The sequence below is a fragment of the Apus apus genome, chromosome 25 (genome assembly GCF_020740795.1).
Source record: "Apus apus isolate bApuApu2 chromosome 25, bApuApu2.pri.cur, whole genome shotgun sequence".
Lineage (NCBI taxonomy): Eukaryota > Metazoa > Chordata > Aves > Apodiformes > Apodidae > Apus > Apus apus.
This window is the reverse complement of record NC_067306.1, coordinates 5,534,718-5,555,966: the sequence shown is the minus strand read 5'-3', so window position 1 is coordinate 5,555,966 and position 21,249 is coordinate 5,534,718. Positions and strand designations below refer to the sequence as shown.

The 21,249-nt window shown below is 46.3% G+C and overlaps 1 protein-coding gene across 2 annotated transcripts; it reads right to left on the bottom strand.

The window, feature by feature from the left end:
* Positions 1–466: 466 nt before the first annotated feature.
* Positions 467–18,805, bottom strand: GOSR2 (golgi SNAP receptor complex member 2). 2 transcript variants are annotated; one of them, XM_051640483.1, is made up of 6 exons: positions 18,743–18,805; positions 16,401–16,465; positions 12,669–12,777; positions 10,749–10,881; positions 7,628–7,768; positions 467–3,439 (listed from the first exon to the last, which is right to left on the bottom strand). In XM_051640483.1, the coding sequence occupies exons 1-6, from the start codon at positions 18,769–18,771 to the stop codon at positions 3,278–3,280; spliced, it is 639 nt and encodes a 212-aa protein (XP_051496443.1). In that variant the 5' UTR covers positions 18,772–18,805; the 3' UTR covers positions 467–3,277. The 2 variants fall into 2 exon arrangements, with proteins under 2 accessions (XP_051496443.1, XP_051496444.1); XM_051640484.1 differs by lacking the exon at positions 7,628–7,768 and having other exon boundaries at positions 18,743–18,787.
* Between the last annotated feature and the right edge of the window lie 2,444 nt (positions 18,806–21,249).

Genomic DNA, 21,249 nt, shown 5'->3' with positions numbered 1-21,249 from the left:
CATGTATGTCTTGTCTCCCATTTCATTCAGGACACCCTCCTGTGTTTCCACCTGGCTCCACCCTCCCCACTTCCCATGAGCCCAAAGAGCCAGAATTGCCCCCCCTGGCACTGCTTCCCCCTCGGGGGGAACACCTGCCACCACAAATTCCTGTGTGGGCAAATAGTGGGAAAGGCTGACGGAGACTGTCACCCAGCTGCCCTCTCTAGTGTCCCTTCCCTGTGGCCAGTGGCTTTGGTTCCTTTTGCTCCCCCTGCTTTGGCTTTGACCCCTGAGGAACATCCATCCACTCCTCCTGGAAGCCCAGCCCTGCTTCCACTTCCAGTGACCTTCCCTGTCACAGCGAGCTCGGGCAGGGGCTCCTCATTTGGCCAAACCAGTTCTGCCTCAACACGGAGTACAGGGTTTGCCCAGCTTGGTGAAGGATTTGGGCACCTTAAATGTTAGTCGAGGTAAAACAACTTAATTTTGATTGAAAAATCTTTATTCACATCACATGAATCATATCACATCCTACCCTTTGCCCTTCATGTATAAAATACAGGTAAAAAGTTTTTTTTCCAGAGGCAAGTTCATTTCTACAGTGTCCTCTCAGGAGGGAGAGTTCATCCCACAACTGGAACACTTGCTGTGCCACCCAAGTTCAGAAGCAGAACAGCTTTGCCAAAGAAAACTGAGTCTTTAGGAAGAGAAGCTTTAGAGAGCTATAGCAGCAGCATCTGTGAAGCCACCAGGGTCTCAGCTCTGTCTCCTGTCAGCTGGCATCTCGACCCTGCCTGTGCTCTTCCTGGTGCACTGTGATGACAAGAGGCTTTGAGGGCTTGTGAATCATTTTGGACTTAACATGTAGCACAAACCTGAAGTTACACATCATCAAATCTAGGTTCCCAAGGGGTTCCCTCAAGCCCCACATCTCACCTTTAGACACAGTGACCAACAAGGACACTTTGCTTACAAAAGCAAAATTATCCTGCACAAGGAGACTGCAAGGGCAAAATAAATTAACACAAAACATGTATTAAAATGCCAAGCTAGTCTCAAAATTAGAGAAAAATCCAGTCCCAATTATTTTAGGGCTCCTACCAAAAGCTGAAAAAGGAAACAAATTGGCTAGAGTCCCACCTTGGTGTAAGACAAATCCTGCTACACCAGGTCACAACTCTTATCAACTAAACTGTCAAATTCCATCCTTTAAACTAAACTATGAAGTTGAAAAATCAAGGTGGAATTGGACCAGTTTATCAGAAAGAAATTTGGCAGTGTTCCCTTAGGAGGTGCCCAAGGGATCTGAGAGACAATCTCATCTATCAGATTTCATATTTAACATAAATTTGATAGATTTGAGATTCAGATTAAAGAAACAGTAAGACATATCACTGCAGACTTTTTTCCTTTTAATTCCCTAGTTTCTCAAATGCAAACCAGTTCTTGGTCTGCTCATGTGTTTCCTTGGGAAAGCCCAGCAGACCAAGGAACACAAAGCACATCAAACACTCCAGAAGCATAAGACACTGAGAAGCACAAAACAGTCAGGAGGTGTGTGTGCTCCACACAGGATACTCAACATGCCTGGGATCCAGGCATGGAGCTGCCAAGCCTGTGATCCAACTAGGAGCTCCTCTGAGCTCTAAAGCTTTGCCTCAGCACACGTGGCACGGGGTCCTTTTGTTATGCAACTATAAACCAGAGCAGCTAAAGCCCCTTTCACTTGCCCATATTAAATGAAATTCACTTTTTTACAGTTATTGGTGTCATTTATACAAAATTGCAACAGGCTACATAAAAAAGCAAAACTTATTTCAACAAAGACAGGACACAGAATTTGTCATCTGTTACTAACTAGAAGACCCACAACCATTCCAGACAGAAACAAATGAAGGAGTCACCAGGATTATGCCACATCATCTGAATATGACACTACTGTGCCACCATCAGACACCCAGAAATGCTCCAGAGTTGTACACAAACAGGAAGAGGAATGTATCTAAAGTTTGATTGAGATGGATTATGCTCAGGATGGCCATTCCCAGAGAGCACCTGCAGCCTGCAGTGGAAGGACTTAAACAATGAGGCATTTCAGAAAAGTGAATGTTTAACTGTGGACAGACACCTACAACCATGGAGACATATCTAAGCTGTCTGTCAGTTCTGGGAAGTGACAGGCATGAGAAGGTCTCTCACAGTAATTCTGCAGGTACAAAGGGTAGCACAAGGGACACCCTAAGGATGAGGGACGTTTGCCACCCCAAGGCACCTAACTTGAGGAACCTCTTTTAATAACTGATATGAAGTGAGAGGACTGTTACACTGATCCCACTGTTATTCTGAATGAAAGGAATCGTGCAGAACCTGTCTCAGCTCCATGAACCTAGAAACCACAAACCTGAAGGTGAGGACAGCCTGCATTTGCCTGCTTCATCGATCCAAAACACACCAGTTGCAGAGCATAAAACCCCAACCAGTCCCCTCAGGAAATGAAGTCAACTCACCAAAACGTGACATGCAGGAGCACCACAAATGCCAGAGGTTTTGGGAGGCTGGGTTTGGAACTAGGCACAGTGAGATGACACAGGCCTGATGTAGAGCAGTCAGCTTCCATTGGGAAGCAGTGGGACATAAAAAGGTACCAAAACATACCTCAGGTAAGAGGAGAGGCCTTTCAGCCTAAACCAGGAAGATTTGTGCTGGTTAATACTGTATGAGTAAACAAAAAAGTCAGTGAGGTTCTTCCTGTGCTTGTAGCCCCCTTCCACAAACCCTCCTCCCTCCAAGCCAAACAGTGAGTTTGCTGATGCAAACCCTGCACCTCATGCCTCCTTTTGTACATGTACCCCACAGGATGATGCAGAGTTCTCCTCAGTAGCATTCCTTCCTTGCAAAATACAGTGACCATGGTCACTTCTAGTTCACAGCATCTTGGGCTCTGCTTTTGCATCCTCTTATCCCTGTCTACCCAAAAGAACACTCCTACCTTGCAATACAGCCAGGCAAAATTTTCACTTCTGCTTCTTATTTAACCAGATTATTAAACTTGCAGACAAGATGAGAGCAGTAAAGGCTCAGGGTATTTTTATAGGGTCATTCTCTACAATGTCTGCAGAGAAATGTGTTTCCTGATGTGTTTTCCACATGACAGTGTGTCCAAGTGTGATTTGTAAACTTTGAAGTTGCCAGGAGGGCTTCATCCAAAGCAGCATTCGGAGGAAAGGACACTTTGGAGGACAGTCCAGTCCATCTTGCTCCAAAAGACCATCTCCCCCAGCAGAAGTTCGGTAGCTCATGTCAGATACTGCACGACGAGAAACATAATCACACAAGTCAAAAACATCCCCCCAATCATGAAGTATTTATCTTGAAAGGCTCGCTTCTCGATCAGCCGCATGACTGTGTTGGACAAGCCCAACATGTTGGCAACATCCAGGATCTTCTTGTGAGTACCCTAAGAATACAACAACAGCAAAGAAACAATTTAACCTCATGGTCCAACACTTCTTATTCCACAGTCTAAGAATATTCCATCATGGGTGGCAAGTGATGAATTCTGATCGATGAAACTTGCTATCAGGCAACAGTTCCTACAATTCAGGAGGAGATGGTCATAGGACTCTGTAATTAGCTGGATGATGAGACTAATTAATTGACACACATGAACAGGAATGTGGTTAAACGTACAAAACAATCTGTCTGGCCAATGACATCATAAAGAGGCTCAGAGAAAATGCACCCTCCCCAGAGGCACTGAGAGTTTTTCTGGTCCTTTTCCAGACACAGTCTACCAAGAGTTAGAAGCTTCTTGATCAGAGAACCTTTCTTTCAGAACTTCCCTTCTGCTGAAGAACAGTTTGCACCAACAAGAAATTGGAAAGAAGGTCCAGAAGCTTGTAATGCTCGTGGTGAAGTGCAATGAAAAGGTGTAAATGTCATTTCAAGAAACCCTTCTGGAGAAAAGCACTGAATCATAGAATGGTTTGGGTTGCAAGAAAACCTTTAAGGTCTCTTGGGAGGTGATTGTCCTGCTTTGCTCTGCTCTGGTGCGGCCTCACCTCCTCACCTGGAGCACTGCCTGCAGGTTTGGGCACCACAATATAAGAAAGACATCAAGCTATTGGAGAGTGTCCAAAGGAGAGCCACGAGGATGGGGAAGGGTCTGGAAGGGATGACTTATGAAGAGTGGCTGAGGTCACTGGGATTGTTCAGACTGGAGAAGAGGCGGCTGAGGGGTGACCTCATGGCAGTCTGTGGTTTCTCAGGAGTGGAAGAAATGGGGCAGGTCCTGATCTCTTCACTCCTGTGACCAGTGACAGGACTGGGAGAAATGGCAGGAAGCTGAAGCAGGGGAGGTTTTTCATCCAGAGGATGCTTGAGCACTGAAACCAGTTCCCCAGGGCAGTAGTCACAGCACCAAGCCTGCCTCAGTTCAAGAAGCCTTTGGATGATGCTCTCAGGCACATGAGGTGATTCTTGGGGTGCCCTGCACAGAGACAGGAGTTGGACTCGATGATCCTGATGGGTCCTTTCCGACTCAGTATATTATCATTCTATGATTTTTAAAGTCATCCAGTTCAACCCCCCTGCAGTGAGCAGGGACACCTTCAACTCTGTCAGGTTGCTCAGAGCCCCATCCAACCTGACTTTGAATGGTCCCAGAGACAGGGAATGTACCACCTCTCTGGGCAACCTGGGCCAGTGTCTTACCATCCTCACTCTAAAAAATTTCTTCCTTCAATCTGCCTGAACCTACTGTCCTTCAGTTTGAAACCACCACCCCTTGTCCTGTCCTGCAGACCCTGCTGAGCAGTCCCCCACTGCAGGCAGTCCCACACCTCTGCTTTGTTTCACTGCTGAAGCAGTTGGTATGATTAAGAATGTGGATCCCACCAGTTACCACATGAGCAGGAAGAACATCACAGATGAACAGGGTGAGCTGCAGACTGGAGGTACCAGGAACTGAGCTTGGGGAGTCACTTGGGCTGTGCAGCAGGAACTCCTACTTTACTTGAAGGCAACAAAGGAAACTGAAATGTGGGCAGGAAGTTTAACTCTGGGCACAGGTCAGAGCTGGAAGGGAAGGAGGGAGAGAATTCATGGCTGCAGTGATGGTGGTACAGGCAGGTGAGAAGGACCTTTCTGGAGAAGCTAGACAAACGGGTAGCAGAGTGATGGGCAGGCAGAGGTCCTGCCCTGAGCATCTCAGCTCCCAGCACATGGTCAGACTCCGGCCAGGACCAGCCTCCATCCCACCTACGAGTGCACCAAGGCAAGCACTGCTGGAGAGCAGCCCAGTTACATCCTGGTGCTAAGAGTGGACCTGAACTCTCAAACTGACTTCCGGGTGCAAGTCCTTCACAGAACACCCTGCCTCAGAAAGCAGCAAGACTAAAGTTATTTCTTGTCTGAGAAAGGTCAAGATTTCCACCACAATGCCCTACTACCATGCTTTAAAAGAAAAGCTCTCTAATTCCTGTTGTCTCAGTCCACCAGATCTTTGGTCTCAAAAAAAATAAAAAGGTGAAATTTGGGAGCTGGTTTGAATATCAACCTGACTTAAGATCAGAAAAGCTCTCTGAGGACTGATTTGCAAGACCAAATTAGATAACCAGTTTCTTCTGTAGAAGGCTGGGTACGTGTTCAGGCCCTTTGCTGAAATCAGGTCATGTCTCTGCTAGTAAAACACCATCACATTTTTCACCTTCATCTCATACAGCTCACATTAAACCCCTTGATCCTGTGCTCTCAAGTTCAGCATTTTTCCTGTCTCTGGAACAATCTTTTCACTTCAGAACAAAATAAAACCTTGCTTGGAAAAGAGAAACCAAAAAAAATGAAGCTTAAAATGAAAGCAAACAATAAGAAATTGAAGACTGTTCAATTCTTGCTGCCTGTGAACAGTGGAACAACTAGAACAATTAAAGCCTTGTGGCAGTTTGAGAACACTTGGTTCACATTCGTCTGTTTGTATCCAACATCCAAGAAGAAACCTAGATTAACATGTTGCAAATTAGCCCATTTGTCTTAGTAAGCTCTTTCTTAAATATCCACTGAAAACTTATGAAGGTCCCAAAAGAAGAGACTATCAGTAGCACTGGGCAGAGACCCTCCAATAACTTTACTATTACAGTTCTGACCTGAAGGATCCTTGACTGGCCACCCACTGGCAGCTGAGGCCAGGCATGCCTACATTTGCAGATCCCATGATGATGAGATGATGATGCAGCCCATCATGATTTGACAGGAATCCAGGCACTTGATTGCAATCTAACTAGTGAAAGAATCAAGACAAGAATGCTGTCCCCAGCAAGAAACAGTATTTCCTCCCAGTCTCTCTCAGGCAGCAGTGTTTCTGTATCACATTTGCACATGGTTAAGTTCTCCTCACCCGTCATGTTTGCACTTCCTTCTCAGGAACTCTCCAGAAAGCAAGTGCTTCAGAAACTACCTTGAATCAGTGACTTCCAGCTCAGCTCCCTGTGTGAAGCACAGGTTCACTCAGGCATTTGAATGATTGGATGCTCCAAACCAACAGGATCAGCCACAAAGGCTCTCCAGTGCTGAACACAGGACAAACATCCTCTGCCCCTGTACCCAGTGGTGGTCCTGACCAGTGCTTTGGGAATACCAGCTAGCCTGGACCTTTGTGATGGGGATAGGAAGGACCTGGCTTGTGAACTGCAACAGACATAAGGATTAAAATAAGAGCCTTGCAACTCTGTCCAGTGAAGACACTAGTTCTGGTAATTCCTAGGAAGAGGTACCATGGTACTAGGAGTTGCTCCAGCAAAACACCTGTGGACTGCAAGGGTGAGACCCCTGTGTATGCCTGGACTGCCTCTAGAGCCAGTGAAACCTCTGCAATCCATGGGCCTTGAGCTGTGATTCACCTGACCAAATGCAGGGTCAAAAATGCCTCAGTCCTCTGGCAGATAACTCCCAAAACAAAGCAGACATTAGTCATCCCAATCAGAAGATGGATGCAACAGCAAAAGGGATTCCCCCACATTTTGCAGAAATCCAGCTTTTTCCCATCACACACTTTCTCCTTAAAAATCTTCTATACCTTTGAGTTATATTATCAAAATTTAAGACCAATCTGAATGGTTTTTAAAAGACAAATAGTTGCTACTAAGGGACATGAAGAAATACAGCTGTCATTAGCAGTATCCAGAGAGAGAATATTCCTGAGGTGCATTAGACCTGAGAGACTATTATTCTGATTACTAACTGTAGGCACAAGTACTTTATTCCAGCCTTGTGGCTGCTCTGAGTGTTGTTCATCTGAATCAACACCTATCTTCCAACCAGCCATTATTTCCTATGTTCCACTTGAACAAAAAACCCCCAAAGAAATAAACAAAACAACCAAACATAATGGAACAAAACATAACATTCAGCATTCCAGATAGTGACTACTGTGCAGGTGAAGATGCTAGGCCATCCAGCCACAAAAAAGCTTAAAGATATTCCTAGTAAGATGATAAAATGTAAAGATGTCAGGTTCACAGGCCTTTCCCAGCATGCTCAGGGTGAAGTATTGAGCTGAAACAGACCCACATATTTATTTACTTAGCCTGGTCATCATCAATGCCAAAAAAAAATGTGGGGTCTTCTTGGTAAAAAATTATGCCCCCACCTTTAATGTCACTCTCTGGTCCCTCAGGCCCTGCAGAATGTTGGTCCCACTGCCAATAAGATCATCCATGCCACGATGGGCATTCTGGAGGGATTCGTTAAACTGCAAGGTTTCGTCGATCGGGATGGTGGTGTCAGAGTCCTGTGGGGGAAAGGCAGGGTCTTGGTTACCTGCTCATCACACTGCCCAACACAGACAGAACCAGAACGAGAACACGCAGAAACAGATGTTGACAGGACTTGAAAGATTATGTTTGAAATGTTTTTTTTCACAAAGATATAACTAAATTGGAATGAAAAAAAGTCATTTAGAGAAGCCCACAGGAAGGAAGCCCAAAGGCAAAGCTGATCAGCTGCTCAACTGCAATGAGATCTTGGAGGAGAAAAAGCCAGATTACAAGTGGACAGTTTTTAATAATCTCAGTTTATGACATAAACAGGAAAGGATATTGCAAGAGAGAACATCAAAACTAACAGAAGATGTCTAACAAGCAGTAATTCAACTTTGCAAGTGATGCATCATTGAGTTGCATCACTGCAGCTTTTGAAAGATTTAATACCATGTTTGTAAGTGACAAAAATCTGGCAAAACACAGTGTCTGGGACATGACACTCTAGAAACTCCTGCTTACAACAAGATGCAAATTTCTGGTGAGGGCAAGGAGACATGAATGGAGTTCACTGAGGGCCTGATTGACTTGCCACCCAGGCCTCATACAAATAGAAAACTAACATTGTTCTAGAAAAACTGCATTAGTGTCCTGGTTTGAGCCAGGATGAAGCCAATTTTCCTTTTACTGATTATTTTTCCTTCAGTAAGATTTCTTTTAACTAGCTCCAGAGTGTTCCAACTAAGGCTGGTAACACTGGGATGTGTCTCTAACTGCTGGGGCTTCCAGGTCACATTTTTACTCCACCGGCTCAGACACTACAGGGAGATCTGTGACCCCCCCCGCATAGGAGGCTGAGTTAGACAGACAGCAAAACTGGCCAGACATACTCCATTCCATATATCTACGTGAGCTCAGAGGAAGGTCAGAGATCACAGAAGACAACTTCCTTCCTGCTTCTTCTTCCCTTCTCTTCCGTCCATGGCCGGTGTCCCGGGAGGACTCCGTCCATCCAGCACCATCGACCCCCAGGCTCCAGCTCTCCTGACCCTCATCACTCTCCACTTTCTCCAGCAGCAGTCGGGAATTCTCTGGGACTGTTCCAGCTCAGGAGATGCTGTGGGAGTTGCTGGGGGTGGGGGGAGGCGAAAGGCTTTTGCACATACCTGAACATATCTGTATATAATTATATCTATTTTCTTATATCATTAGTGTTTAATTAAAGCTGTGTAGTTTAGTTTTCAATCCAGCCAAGTCTCTCTCTTTTTCTCTCTCTCCTTCCCTACCTGGGTGGGAGGGGGACGGGATTGAGAGCCTTGTTGTGGGACCTGAGTCTAAAGGTGACAATTAGCTCAGCTAAAAACTGGGAATCTTGACGTGGAAATAACTGGATAGAATTCTGTAACTGGGTTTGTACAAGAGGTCAAAGGATGCAAATCACTTCTGTCTTTCAGAGGCTGCCAGTTTAACCTCCTCTGGACACCATTCCACCAAGAGAGTCATGGTAACAGCTCATCACTCTCAGTGTTTTATGAACAGGAACTGTTCATAAAGGTAAGTGTGGACACACTGGGTCACCTGCTCCCATTGCCCCACAATGGCAAGAATTACTACAACACAGAATTGGTGATTAGAGCAGAAGTTGGTTCATGCCCTGCATGTGTCAGCTGCAGGTTACAGGTGTGTAACACCAGCCTTGATCTGGGGAGACTCTGATGATTATTGTGAAAAAAAACCCAAACAACAAAACAGTTAACACAGGAACAATATGTAGGATCCAGAGTTGGGTGCTGTGCTGCCTGGGTGGGTGTTCTGCTCACTGTGACAGGGTGACGAGCAAAGGACAGAGCTGCTGGCAGCTGCTGGGGCAGCTACTGGATGAAGAAGCCATGAGAGCACACACATCTCTTTGATCACAGCTGAAGCACTAAGGGTGAAACAAGGGTGGTCTTAGGTAAGTCTGCAGAGCAGAAGCATCTGAATAGCTTCTATTTCAGATATTAATTAAAACTTCCAAGCAGGAGGGACTCCATTTCCTCCAGAAGGAGCTTGCAGTGGGTATTTAATAGATTTTTGACCCTCCTCACAAGTGGACTAGATGGCATATTTTTTATTTGGTGTGAGGGGTTTCCTCCAAAATGATACAAGGAAAGGCTTTAAAGATAAGGACCACACTTATCTTTGAATTAAGCAAAATGTTGAGAACTGCTACAGCTTTCAAGAGCTGTTGTGTATGGAAGAGTGATTTGTTTAGGATGTCTTTACCAAAAAAAAAACCCCACAAACCGCAAAAAAAAACCAACCAAACAAAACCAAAACAACCAAAAAAACCCCAACCACACAAAAAAAGGCAAAAAACAAAACAAAACAAAAAAAACCCCTCAAGAAATAAAAAAATACTACCTTTTGAGTAACAGAAAAATTAAATCTGAAAGCAAACTATTCAGAGCAATAATTCCTCTAGGAATTTGCAATGCGGGGGACTTCCCAGTGGAGGAGCTAAAATTTAACAAGAGCAGGTGGAAAGACATTCTTGTCATTAAAAACTTTTTAACCACTCCCAGGTAAAAAGCAAGGGTTGTTTTTTTCCCCAGCTGTGTGATTTATATTTGGACAAATTAAAGCTTGCTGACATCTACTGACAGGGTGTCTGCAAGCCACATATTTTACAAATCTCAGGATTTGACAGACATTTGACACAAATCCAAGTAAAATGTGTACTTTGGTACCCACCTCACTGACACTTCTGAAACTGCTACATAAAATCAGGTAGAACTGCACTGAGTAAAACAGAAGCAGCAGTTTCTGGCATCTTTTACTACTCCCTCTTGGCAGACCAACTTCTCCTCATGAGAGAGTTGAACTTATTCAACACATATTGTTATTCTTTTCTATCTTTATTCCATTTACATCTCACAGCAGCAAACGGAGTCATGCCTACATCTTGCTTGAAATTTCCCTGAAAGGCTGCAGCTTCTAGAACACAGAGATCCAAAATGAAAGGGTATTTACATTGGTGGTGAATGTTCGTGCAAGCAGCTCTTCTCGCTGCCGCTCCTGCTGCTCCCGCACGTAGCGGCAATGCTGGAAGTTCCTCAGAGCTGTCTGCAGGTGCTGAGCATCGTACTTCAGCTGGTCAACTCGTCTAGGAAGGATCAACAACAGAAGACATTCCCAGGGATAAATTACCATTCTTTTCTGGTGCTTTTTATATGAACATTCACAGATTCACATTATCAGTACAGTTGGAAAAGACCTCTAAGATTACTGAGTCCAACATCAACCCAGAAAACCCCCCGTGCCCCCTGGAGCACGTCCTGAAGTGCCATATCTACACATTTCTGGAAGTCCTCCAGGGATGGTGACTCCAACCCCTCCCTGGGCAGCCCATTCCAGGGCCTGACCACTCTTTGGGCACAGAAATTCTTCCCAACATCCAGTCTGAACCTCCCCTGGCCCAGCTTCAGGCCATTTCCTCTGGGCCTGTCATTTTCCACTTTGGAGAAGAGGCCAAACTCTCCCCCCTCCCCACAACCTCCTTTCAGGTAGAAGTCAATGAGGTCTCCCCTCAGCCTCCTCTTCTCCAAACTAAACAATCCCAGTTCCCTCAGCCTCACAGGACTTGTTCTCTAGACCCTACACCAGCTTGGCTACTCTTCTGTAGACACGCTCCAGCGCCTCAATATCCTTCTTGTCTAAATTAACAGCAACAAATAATAAAGACAGATTCTGCTTATCTAGAAGATAAAGGACATTCAATGTTAGTCTTATACTCCAGATTTAGATCTTCTGTGCCTTGTTTTCCCACTACACAGGTGATTATTTAACTAGAGGCTAACAACAGAATGTGAAACAAAATTCTTGAGCTGTCTTGGACACTCCCACAACCCGTCTCTTTAGGAGTTCTATCTATATTCCTCATTTAGCACAGATTTGGAAACAGGATTTTAACAGTTTCTACTTCATGACCCTTAAAAGATTAAGCTCTCAAGTTTCATTAACTGGCACCATGTTCTTAAGTTTGAGTTTTTATTAAAAGGAGTTTAAAACCCAGTGGGCAATCACAGAATCATAGAATGGTTTGGGTTGGAAGGGACCATCTTGTGACAACCACCCTGCATGGGCAGGGACACCTCCCACCAGCCCAGGCTGCTCCAAGCCCCATCCAACCTGCCCTTCAACACTTCCAGAAATGGGGCAGCCACAGCTTCCCTGGGCAACCTGTTCCAGGGTCTCCCCATCCTCACACTAAAGAACTTCTTTCTAATCTTTACATATTGTAGCATACAGGAGACATCTCCATTGCTCCACTCGGCTAAACCAAATGATGTCTGGAAGTCCAGTGTCTCTGGTTAAATGCCTGATGACTATAAGGAAAGCCTACATTACTATTTCAGATACTGATTCCTAGAATACAGGTGACATGAAATCCACCCCTACCCTTGGATCTACAAAGGCATTTTGGGACTAAACATTCACAGTAGAGTCACAGAATAAATTAGAACAGAAAATGTTGAGGTCTCTGGTCCAACCTCCTGCTCAAACTAGTGCTAACTTTAGAAATCTCCTTATTTTAGCCACCATCAACGAGGGAAATGGTCCAGAAAACAGCAAAAACAATTGCAGTAGTTTTACTCCTTACCTCTAGAAATGCAATTAAGAGCAAATGCCACATACAGGAGGTATGTTTTTAAGCTTCCAAGTGCCATGTTCTGCCCACCTCAGAACACAGCCTTGAATCCAGTTCCATCACCAGTCTGGGGTTACTTGCAGGGATGTGATTTTTGCCTCTGTGCCTCGATTTTGCTACTGCAGAGCACAGGCATAAGTTATGCAAACACTAAAGCTTTCACTCAAATCAAAGCAGCTTCAATAAATTGAATGAAAATAATTACAAAGAATGTACTATCAGAGCAAAAAAGGTGAACTTACAGCTTAGCATTCTGTCGCTTATTGGGAGGCTCTTTGCTGGACAGGATTTCCAGACGCTCTAAGTTGCTGAAGATATTGTCTATCCTCGCCTGAATCTCATTTTCTACTACTGCAAGGAAATAAAAATGTCATTCAATTTGAATTAGAGAACTGCAGTATGAGTGAAGGCCAAAACTCCAAAGCATTCAAGCCAGTATTTAAAACCTGACTGATGCAAATCCTTACTGGATGAAAAAAGTTAGGTAACTGAGAACCACACATACCAAGAAAAGCCACTTCTTAACTCAGTAATTTGAGACTCTTGCTTTTATCTCCCCCTCTGAGCTAGGAAAGTCCCTGTTACTTCAATATCTCGGCCCCTTTCCCTATTATCATCTCCATGTATCAGGATTTAAAGCTGCTACATTCTCCCCTGCAGCCCCTTCCTGTTCCCTCAGCAGATTTGCTCACACAAGGTAACAGCCAAGAGGATTCTCACAGCAGTGGCAACTTAAACCTCTGAAAACTGTCAGCACAGAGTTAATGCAAATAATCCACACCTACAGCAAGGGAGACTAACAGAACATGGGAAGGATTGAGGGTTGATGGGAACTGGCAGACTGGACAAATAGCTCCAAAAGACCCAGCCAAAACAGGGCTGGAGCCCTTGCAAGTGGAAAACAAGGGCACAAGATAAATTGCATCTGTAACCATCTGCATCACAATTGCTTCTGATAATCTGTGTAAAAACAGCAGAGGAGCAATAGTAGCCAACACAAACCCCTAGACTTGTGATTCTGTGCGGTGGGAAACTGATAAAACTGGGGAGAGTGATGTGCTTTCAGTTACTGCAGTCACTGAACAGCAAAACTGGGTACAGGCCACAACCCCCTTCCTCAACTGACAACCATCTTTTCCAACCGTGTCACAACCCAGTATTTCACAACTTAAACAACTGCACAGAAGGGTGAAAGACAGTAGCACTCTGAACCACCTGATGTGGCTGTGTTTGAAGACAGTGAGCTGCAAGGCTGAAGGCACACACCCCAAACAACACATCCACAGGTTGGTCCTTGGAGGACAGAAGCACTGTCACATCCATGCAGCCACAAGGACAGTCCTGAAGTGTCAGACCCGGTATCACAGAATCATGGAATGGCTTGTTTTGGAGGGACCTTAAAGCTCATCCAGTCCCACCCCTGCATGGGCAGGGACACCTCCCACCAGACCAGGCTGCTCCAAGCCCCATCCAACCTGCCCTTCAACACTGCCAGGGATGGGGCAGCCACAGCTTCCCTGGGCAGCCTGGGCCAGGGTCTCACCACCCTCACAGCAAAGATTTTTCTCTTCATGTCTCACCTAAATCTCCCTCTTGCAGTTTTAATCCATTCCCCTTGTCCCATCATCCCTCCCCAGCTTTCCTGGAGATTTCAGGCACTGGAAGGTGCTCTAAGGCCTCCCTGGAGCCTTCTCCAGGCGGAACACCCCAACTCTCTCAGTATCAATAACCACCAAATCCTAGAGTCACAATTTGTCCTTATTTTGTATTTAGACTAAAGAGGTAAAGAGAAAAGCATTATTAACCAACTGCTAACTACTCCACAGTATTCCAGGACTTTCCAGAAAATCACACTCAGCAGAATCTGGAAAAGCAAACAGCACTTACCACTCCTTTTGTTTGCCCTTTGATCTCACACAATCAAAGAGTAACTCACATATATGGACACAAATCAATTAAATCGTCATAATTCATCTCTCCATCATTTTGTACTGCTAAACTTCAAAGAAAATCAACCAGGAGAGCAGACAATTACATCAGCTTTTGCTAGTCCAAACACTAGGAATATTGATTTGGTCATCTGAGGCTCTTCTGAGCAAGAAGGGACTGTATGCCCAAAGCTGTGAAAGGAAAACTGCAACAGAAACTTGGACTTCCTGGCTCTTATTTCTGCTTTTCAGCGAAAAAAAGAATCCTTTTCCCCATAAATCCTGAAATAGTCAGATATATCTAAAACACATATTCCTATTCCAGGGCTGCATCAAAAGAAATGTGGCTAGCAGATCCAGAGAGGTGATTCTGCCCCTCTACTCTGCCCTGGTGGGACCTCACCTGGAGGGCTATGTCCAGCTCTGGAGCCCTCACAAGAAAGATGTGCACCTTTTGGAACATGTCCAGATGAGGTCCACGACAATGATCCAAGGACTGAAGCAGCCCTCTTAGGAAGAAAGGCTGAGGGAGTTGGGGGTGTTCAGCCTGGAGAAGAGAAGGCTCCAAGGAGACCTCAGAGAATCTTCCAGTGCCTGAAGGGGCTCCAGGAAAGCTGGGGAGGGACTTGGAACAAGGGCAGGGAGAGATCAGACAAGGGGTATTGGTTTTAAACTGAAAGAGGGGAAATTCAGGATAGAGATCAGGAGGAAATTCTTGAGTGTGAGGGTGGTGAGACCCTGGCCCAGGTTGCCCAGGGAAGCTGTGGCTGCCCCATCCCTGGCAGTGTTGAAGGGCAGGTTGGATGGGGCTTGGAGCAGCCTGGGCTGGTGGGAGGTGTCCCTGCCCATGCAGGGGGTTGGATCTAGATGATCTTTAAGGTCCCTTCCAACTCAAACCATTCTGTGATTCTATATAAACACTATGTTCATTTATAATGGCTTCAAAACAGCAGCCAGTGAACAGCAGTCCAGAAGTCTGGCATTGTACTGGGAGCAGGAAAACCACCACAAAAACACAACCAGGCAACAAGCTCCTATTTTTTAAATAGGAATAGTTCCCACAGCCCTTTCTACAGCCAAGTCATGCTGCACACATTTATTTAGGGCAAGGGAACTCAGTCAACAAGTGCATGGATGTATCCAGTCAGGGCAGGGTGCTTTCACTTCCAAAGTTCCTGATGAGGCCATTAGCAATTTACTCACTCACAAATTAAGGCTTCAAACACAGGTCCAAAATACATTTGCCAAGTCTGCACTGGGGTAAAAAGTCCTGCCTCAACGCGTCACAGTATTTTATTACAATCATTTTATTAGCACAGGGTTATAGGGCAATTTCAGACCTAGCTGCTCCACATACTTTTCCTAAGATGGAATTACAGGTTCTGACTCTGATGCAAGCAGGAACCAATGGAATCATCTTGCTTCAATTCCTGCACACCACAGAATTTTCCCCAGAAACTAGCCTAGGCATCTTCTGGCGAACACTGACACTTGGTGGGTGTTTAAGGAACAGCAAAATAACAGGACAGGTGAACTGTGACATTTCTCAGCTTTTGAGCTTCTAACAAGCTCTACCAGGGATGTCCTGACTCCGCAGTCCTGCCCACACCATGTCCACTGCACCTCATCAATGTACCAGTGAGGTTTTAACCTCTTTCTTTTGAAGGTCTCCAGAGCATAACCTGGCCATGAGTTTCAAAATCCAACAGCACCAAAAATATCCGGCATTCCCAGAGTAAAACACTGCAGAAGCATCCACAGCAAGTGCTATTTGTCAAAGGATTGCAACAGGAAGATGATTTGAAGTTAATTCTTCTGCCTTTTCCACCCTGTCCTTCAAACAAAACATCGCCTTGGTGAAGTCAAAGAGTAAAATAACTGCAATGCTTCCAAATTGGTGATGTGTGTCACCAGCTGATCACAGTGACTGAAAAGCTGAATTTGTTCCAATAATGACTACAAAAACCACAACAAAGTATACAAGGTAAAAGATGTAAAGTAAATCAAATCAGTACTGGAGTGGGACTTGTCTCACTAATTACTTACAGTGCACTGACTCTTTGTCTGAAGTCTCCAGGTGCCCCATGTAGGATTGGACCTCATGGACTTGCCTGTCAAAAGACAAAGAGAGAATCAACAGGAGAAGTCATTTAACAGATCCTTATTAAATATAAAGCATCTTCCAAGGGTCAGGAGACATTTTAAGGTGTTGGTTTTTTCAGACAAAAAGTTCAGATACTGGTTGAACACCTGGAGGTGTTTAAGGAAAGACTGGATGTGGCACTAAGTGCCATGGTCTGGCTGATGTGGTGGCATTAGGTCATAGCTGGACTTGATGATCTCAGAGGTCTTTTTCAGCCTCAATAATTCTGTGATTCTGTAACATCTTTAAGAGGAGACTGAGGGGGGATCTCATTCGTATTTACAAGTATGTAAAGGGTGTCAGGAGGATGGAACCAGGATCTTCTCAGTGATGTCCAATGACAGGACAAGGGGCAACAGGTGCCAACTGAAGCATGGGAGGTCCCATGTAAACATGAGGAAAACCTTTTTCACTGCGAGGGTGACAGAGCCCTGGGACAGGCTGCCCAGAGGCTGTGGAGTCTCCTTCTCTGGAGACTTTCAAGACCCACCTGGATGAAGTCCTGGGTAACCTACTCTAGGGGATCCTGCTCTGGCAGGGGATTGGAGCAGCTGATCTTTTGAGGTCCCTTCCAACCCCTGACATTCTGTGAAAATCAAATCACTTTTCAATACCTCAATTTTCAGCTTCTTTTACTTAAAAGTACTTTTCAGAATAGGGCAGGGATCAGCTACGTGCTGTTCAGCACAGCCAGCCCATCACTGAATACAAAAACCAGCCCAGCTCCTCAGTATGAAGAAAGCCACAAATACAAAGCTTTAAAACAAGTATCAGTTTAAAACCAAAAATCAAGGTGAAAAGGTCTTTCATTTTCCTTCAAAAATTTCTAATCCAGTTCTAGCTCCTGGTTGTTATTTATAATCCTAACTGAGGCTCTCCCCCATCTCTCACTTGTGCTGCTGAGGAGCAAACTGAGCTTGTCACAAGTACAGGATTACCTGGAACTCACCAGAGAACCAATTCAGTACCCATTGTCTTGCAACGCACACTTGTTCTATAGTTCTGGTCTCAGTTTCACCCCAGACATCAAGAGTCTCACTACTCTTAAAATGCCTGCTTAGAAACCCAGGTGTAGGAGCCAATCAGATCATGTGCAACTGGATCAGAAAAAATACTTCATGCTCAGCAGGGCTCTTCCCATGCCAGAAAACACAGTAAGTCTGGGGAAAATGTGGGAAGAGGGTTTAAAAATTCAGAGTATCCTAGACTGACAATAAACTACAACAAAAAGCCAGCTCAGCAACTACAATGCCCAGGGAAGCTGTGGCTGCCCCATCCCTGGCAGTGTTGAAGGGCAGGTTGGATGGGGCTTGGAGCAGCCTGGGCTGGTGGGAGGTGTCCCTGCCCATGCAGGGGGTGGGACTGGATGGTCCTTCAAGGCTCTTTCCAACTCAATCCACCCTGTGATCACAGAATAAGACAATATGGAAAAAGGAACAAAAGAAGATTAATCCCCTTATTAATAAAAGTGACTATTATAGGCAAGCATTTCTAGACCAACAAGGTTTCCAGCTCATCCCCACAGATGCACAGTGTCATTATTAAATGAAGCTTACACACCACCTCCTTCAACAGAGCTCATCAACTCAGAAATGTGGAATATTTGGGTTAGCTGTCTCCTGAGGCTGTTTCCCACAAGCTACTCCATATTATAAAGAGCTGCAAGATTTTTAGCCTTATTTTGCAATTTCCATACAACTGCTACTTCACCAGATGAGCATCATCTGTGAAACAGACTGGGTTTCATCGTCATGGGGTCACACCTTTCCTGAGGTGGCTTAGTGTCTATGACCTGTCAGGAAACACCTACCTGCCACAAATCCCCAATTACATCACTCCGCCTTAAATGCGTGTAAGCTCAGGGAAGGAGAAGCCCCTTTTCGGGTGAATCTTCGTCCTGCGGAGTCTCGCACCCCCAGGCCAGCGCAGGCCGGGCCCGCTCGGGGCTGACGTGGCCGCCAGCCGGCCGGGGCTGCGCACAAACGCGCGGCCGGCCCGCCGCGACCGGCCTGCACAGCGGACACAGCCCGAGGCAGCGCTCGGGCCGCGGCGGGCGCAGAACGGAACGTTCGCCAGAGAAAACGTTTCGAAAGGCGCCGCGCGCGGGCCCGGGGCCCCCGGGGCCCCCGGCCCCCCCTCACCCCTCCCCCCTCCCCTCCCCTCCCACCCCGCTCATCCCAGCTGCCCCTCAGGCTCCCCGCGCCCCGCGCTCCCCGAGCCCCGCGCCCGCAGCCGCCGCACGCACTTGTCGGTCTGGTGGTACAGCCCCTCCATGGCCCGCCGGCACGGCCCGCCCGCCACTTCCGGCCCCGCCGGGTTCCGCTTCCGCCCGCCCCGCCGCCTCCCCTCCCGGCGCCAGGGGGCGCTGCGGCCCCGGGGCCGCGCGGGGGAAGGTCCCGCCGGCCCGAACCGGCCCGAACCGGCCCGAACCGGCCGCGGGGACGGAGCCACGTGAGGGGAGGGAGCGGCCCTGGGGCCGGGTATGGAGAACCGGAATCACGGGATCCCAGACTGGTTTGGGTCGGAAGGGACCTTCAAGACCATCCAGTCCCACCCCTGCACGGGCAGGGACACCTCCCAGCAGCCCAGGCTGCTCCAAGCCCCATCCAACCTGCCCTTCAACACTGCCAGGGATGGGGCAGCCACAGCTTCCCTGGGCAACCTGGGCCAGGCTCTCACCATCCTCACAGCCAAGAATTTCCTCATGTCTCACCTCAACCTCTGCCAGTTTTCATCCATCCCCCTCATCCCATCCCTCCCTGCCCTTGTCCCAAGCCCCTCTCCAGCTTTCCTGGAGCCCCTCCAGGCACTGGAAGCTGCTCTAAGGTCTCCCTGGAGCCTTCTCCTCTCCAGGCTGAACACCCCAACTCTCCCAGCCTGGCTCCAGAGCTGCTCCAGCCCTGGGATCATCTCCGGGGCCTCCTCTGGACTCACTACAACAGCTCCATGTCCTTGTGCTGTGGACCTCAGGACTAGAGCTATCACTGCATGGGGGAGTCTAGAAGTCAGATCATCTCTAGGTCCAGGCGACCAGCGCACATGGAGATGCAGATACTGAGGAGGAAGTTAGGTGGGTCCTGCATCTAGGAATCCCTTCTGAAATAGCAGTTCCAGCTCTTGGATAGTCATCACCACCTTCTCTGAGCCCTGTTGAGCTGTCCCACTCAGTCTTTCATTTTCATAGAATAACTTTGATTCCAAAGGCTTGTTCACAAGTGGTCGTGGTATTGTGCAAATAGGTTTGTTTTCTTAATAATCCTGTTTTTTCTCCTCACTGTGGGATACACAAAATTCCCTACACTGGGTTATCAGCCATTCGTCATGAGGCAGCAGGTTCTCTGCTGGTTTTCAAGGGGCTGGCAGCTCCAACCTTTCTCTGGGGTCACGTAATAGGCCAGGTAATCTGGGCACCAGGTCATTAGAAATGCCAATAATTAATTGATTAAAAGCTGAAATTAGGACAGTAACTCATTCTTGTCAGTGTACTTGAATGGAAAATAGCTCTTCTCAAGAAATATTATTTCAGGCTAAAAACAAGCTTTATTGGGAAAAATTGGGAAACACACATATTCTGTAAAGATTCATCTTAATACCACAAGATGAGTTATTTGAAAATCAGGAGCAGCCTCTGCCCTCATGGACCTTCTCATGGACACTCAGCTCTTTCCTTCTCCACAGTTTCTTTCCTCTCTTAAATGTTGGCTTAGAATCATTTAGGTTGGAAAAGAGCTTTAAGATCATTTGAGTCCAACTGAGTCCAACTTGCATCTTAGGTGATTCGTGAGACTTTCTTTGTCTGCCCTACTGAGCAGCAAGCCAGGTCTCTGGCAGAAGGTTGTCCCCTGGATGTCTAATGGTAACTCAAGCCACAGAAATTACATCAGACTAAGAAAAAAACAGCATATCAATAAAAACTTCACCTGCAGCATTAACACATTGAGTCCTTTGCTCTCCCTTTTCTGAGTCATTATACCTGTTTTCAAACACTTTCTGGAAATACAGAGGCTGAATAAAAAGAGATGCTGGGATTTCCCTCCTGGCCAGAGCTTTTAGAAGTATCGCAAGGGTTTTGATGAAGTGGCAAGCAATGAAATACCAGAATGAATTTCTGTTATTTTGTGAAGAAATTGATTTTTGCCAGAAACAACATGCTGGAACCAAATGTCTGTTCTTGTTAGACTTCAGGTCCTTCCAGGAGGAGTCCTACAGCAAATTGGCTCATTTAGACACAACAGCCAGCAGCATGGAGAGTAAAGAAAAAGGGTTTTGTTCAAGGAAAGCCTCTGTATTGTAAACAGGATAAAAGGGGATGGAGAGAGTCACTTATCACTGTCTAATGTGTCCCCAGGTCATTCCCATGTACCACCTACTGGAAAAAAAAGGATTTCATATTCACTGCTCTCTTAGAAAGCCCAAGCCAACTGGGCTGGTTTTGTCTATCAGGCAATCTACAGACACCTGCATTCACCAGCAGCTCAAACCCTACCCCTGCATTCCCCATTGCTCCCCTCTGGCTTGTAGTTTAAAGCTTTGGGGCACCAAAGGGAAGGCTGGATCCCTGTAGGGTGCCCTTTGCTCTGCCTGTACCAGTCCATTTTACCCTCACATCTCCAGAATTTTGTTCTCCCTCTCAAAAAACAGACCCTGATGTTCAATTTAAAACCAGACCCTATAACATGTCTCTCCCTGTTTCTCTAAGCCTGATCCCAACAGGCACAGAAACTGTCTTCCCCCTTCTCTCTCCTTTCCCTC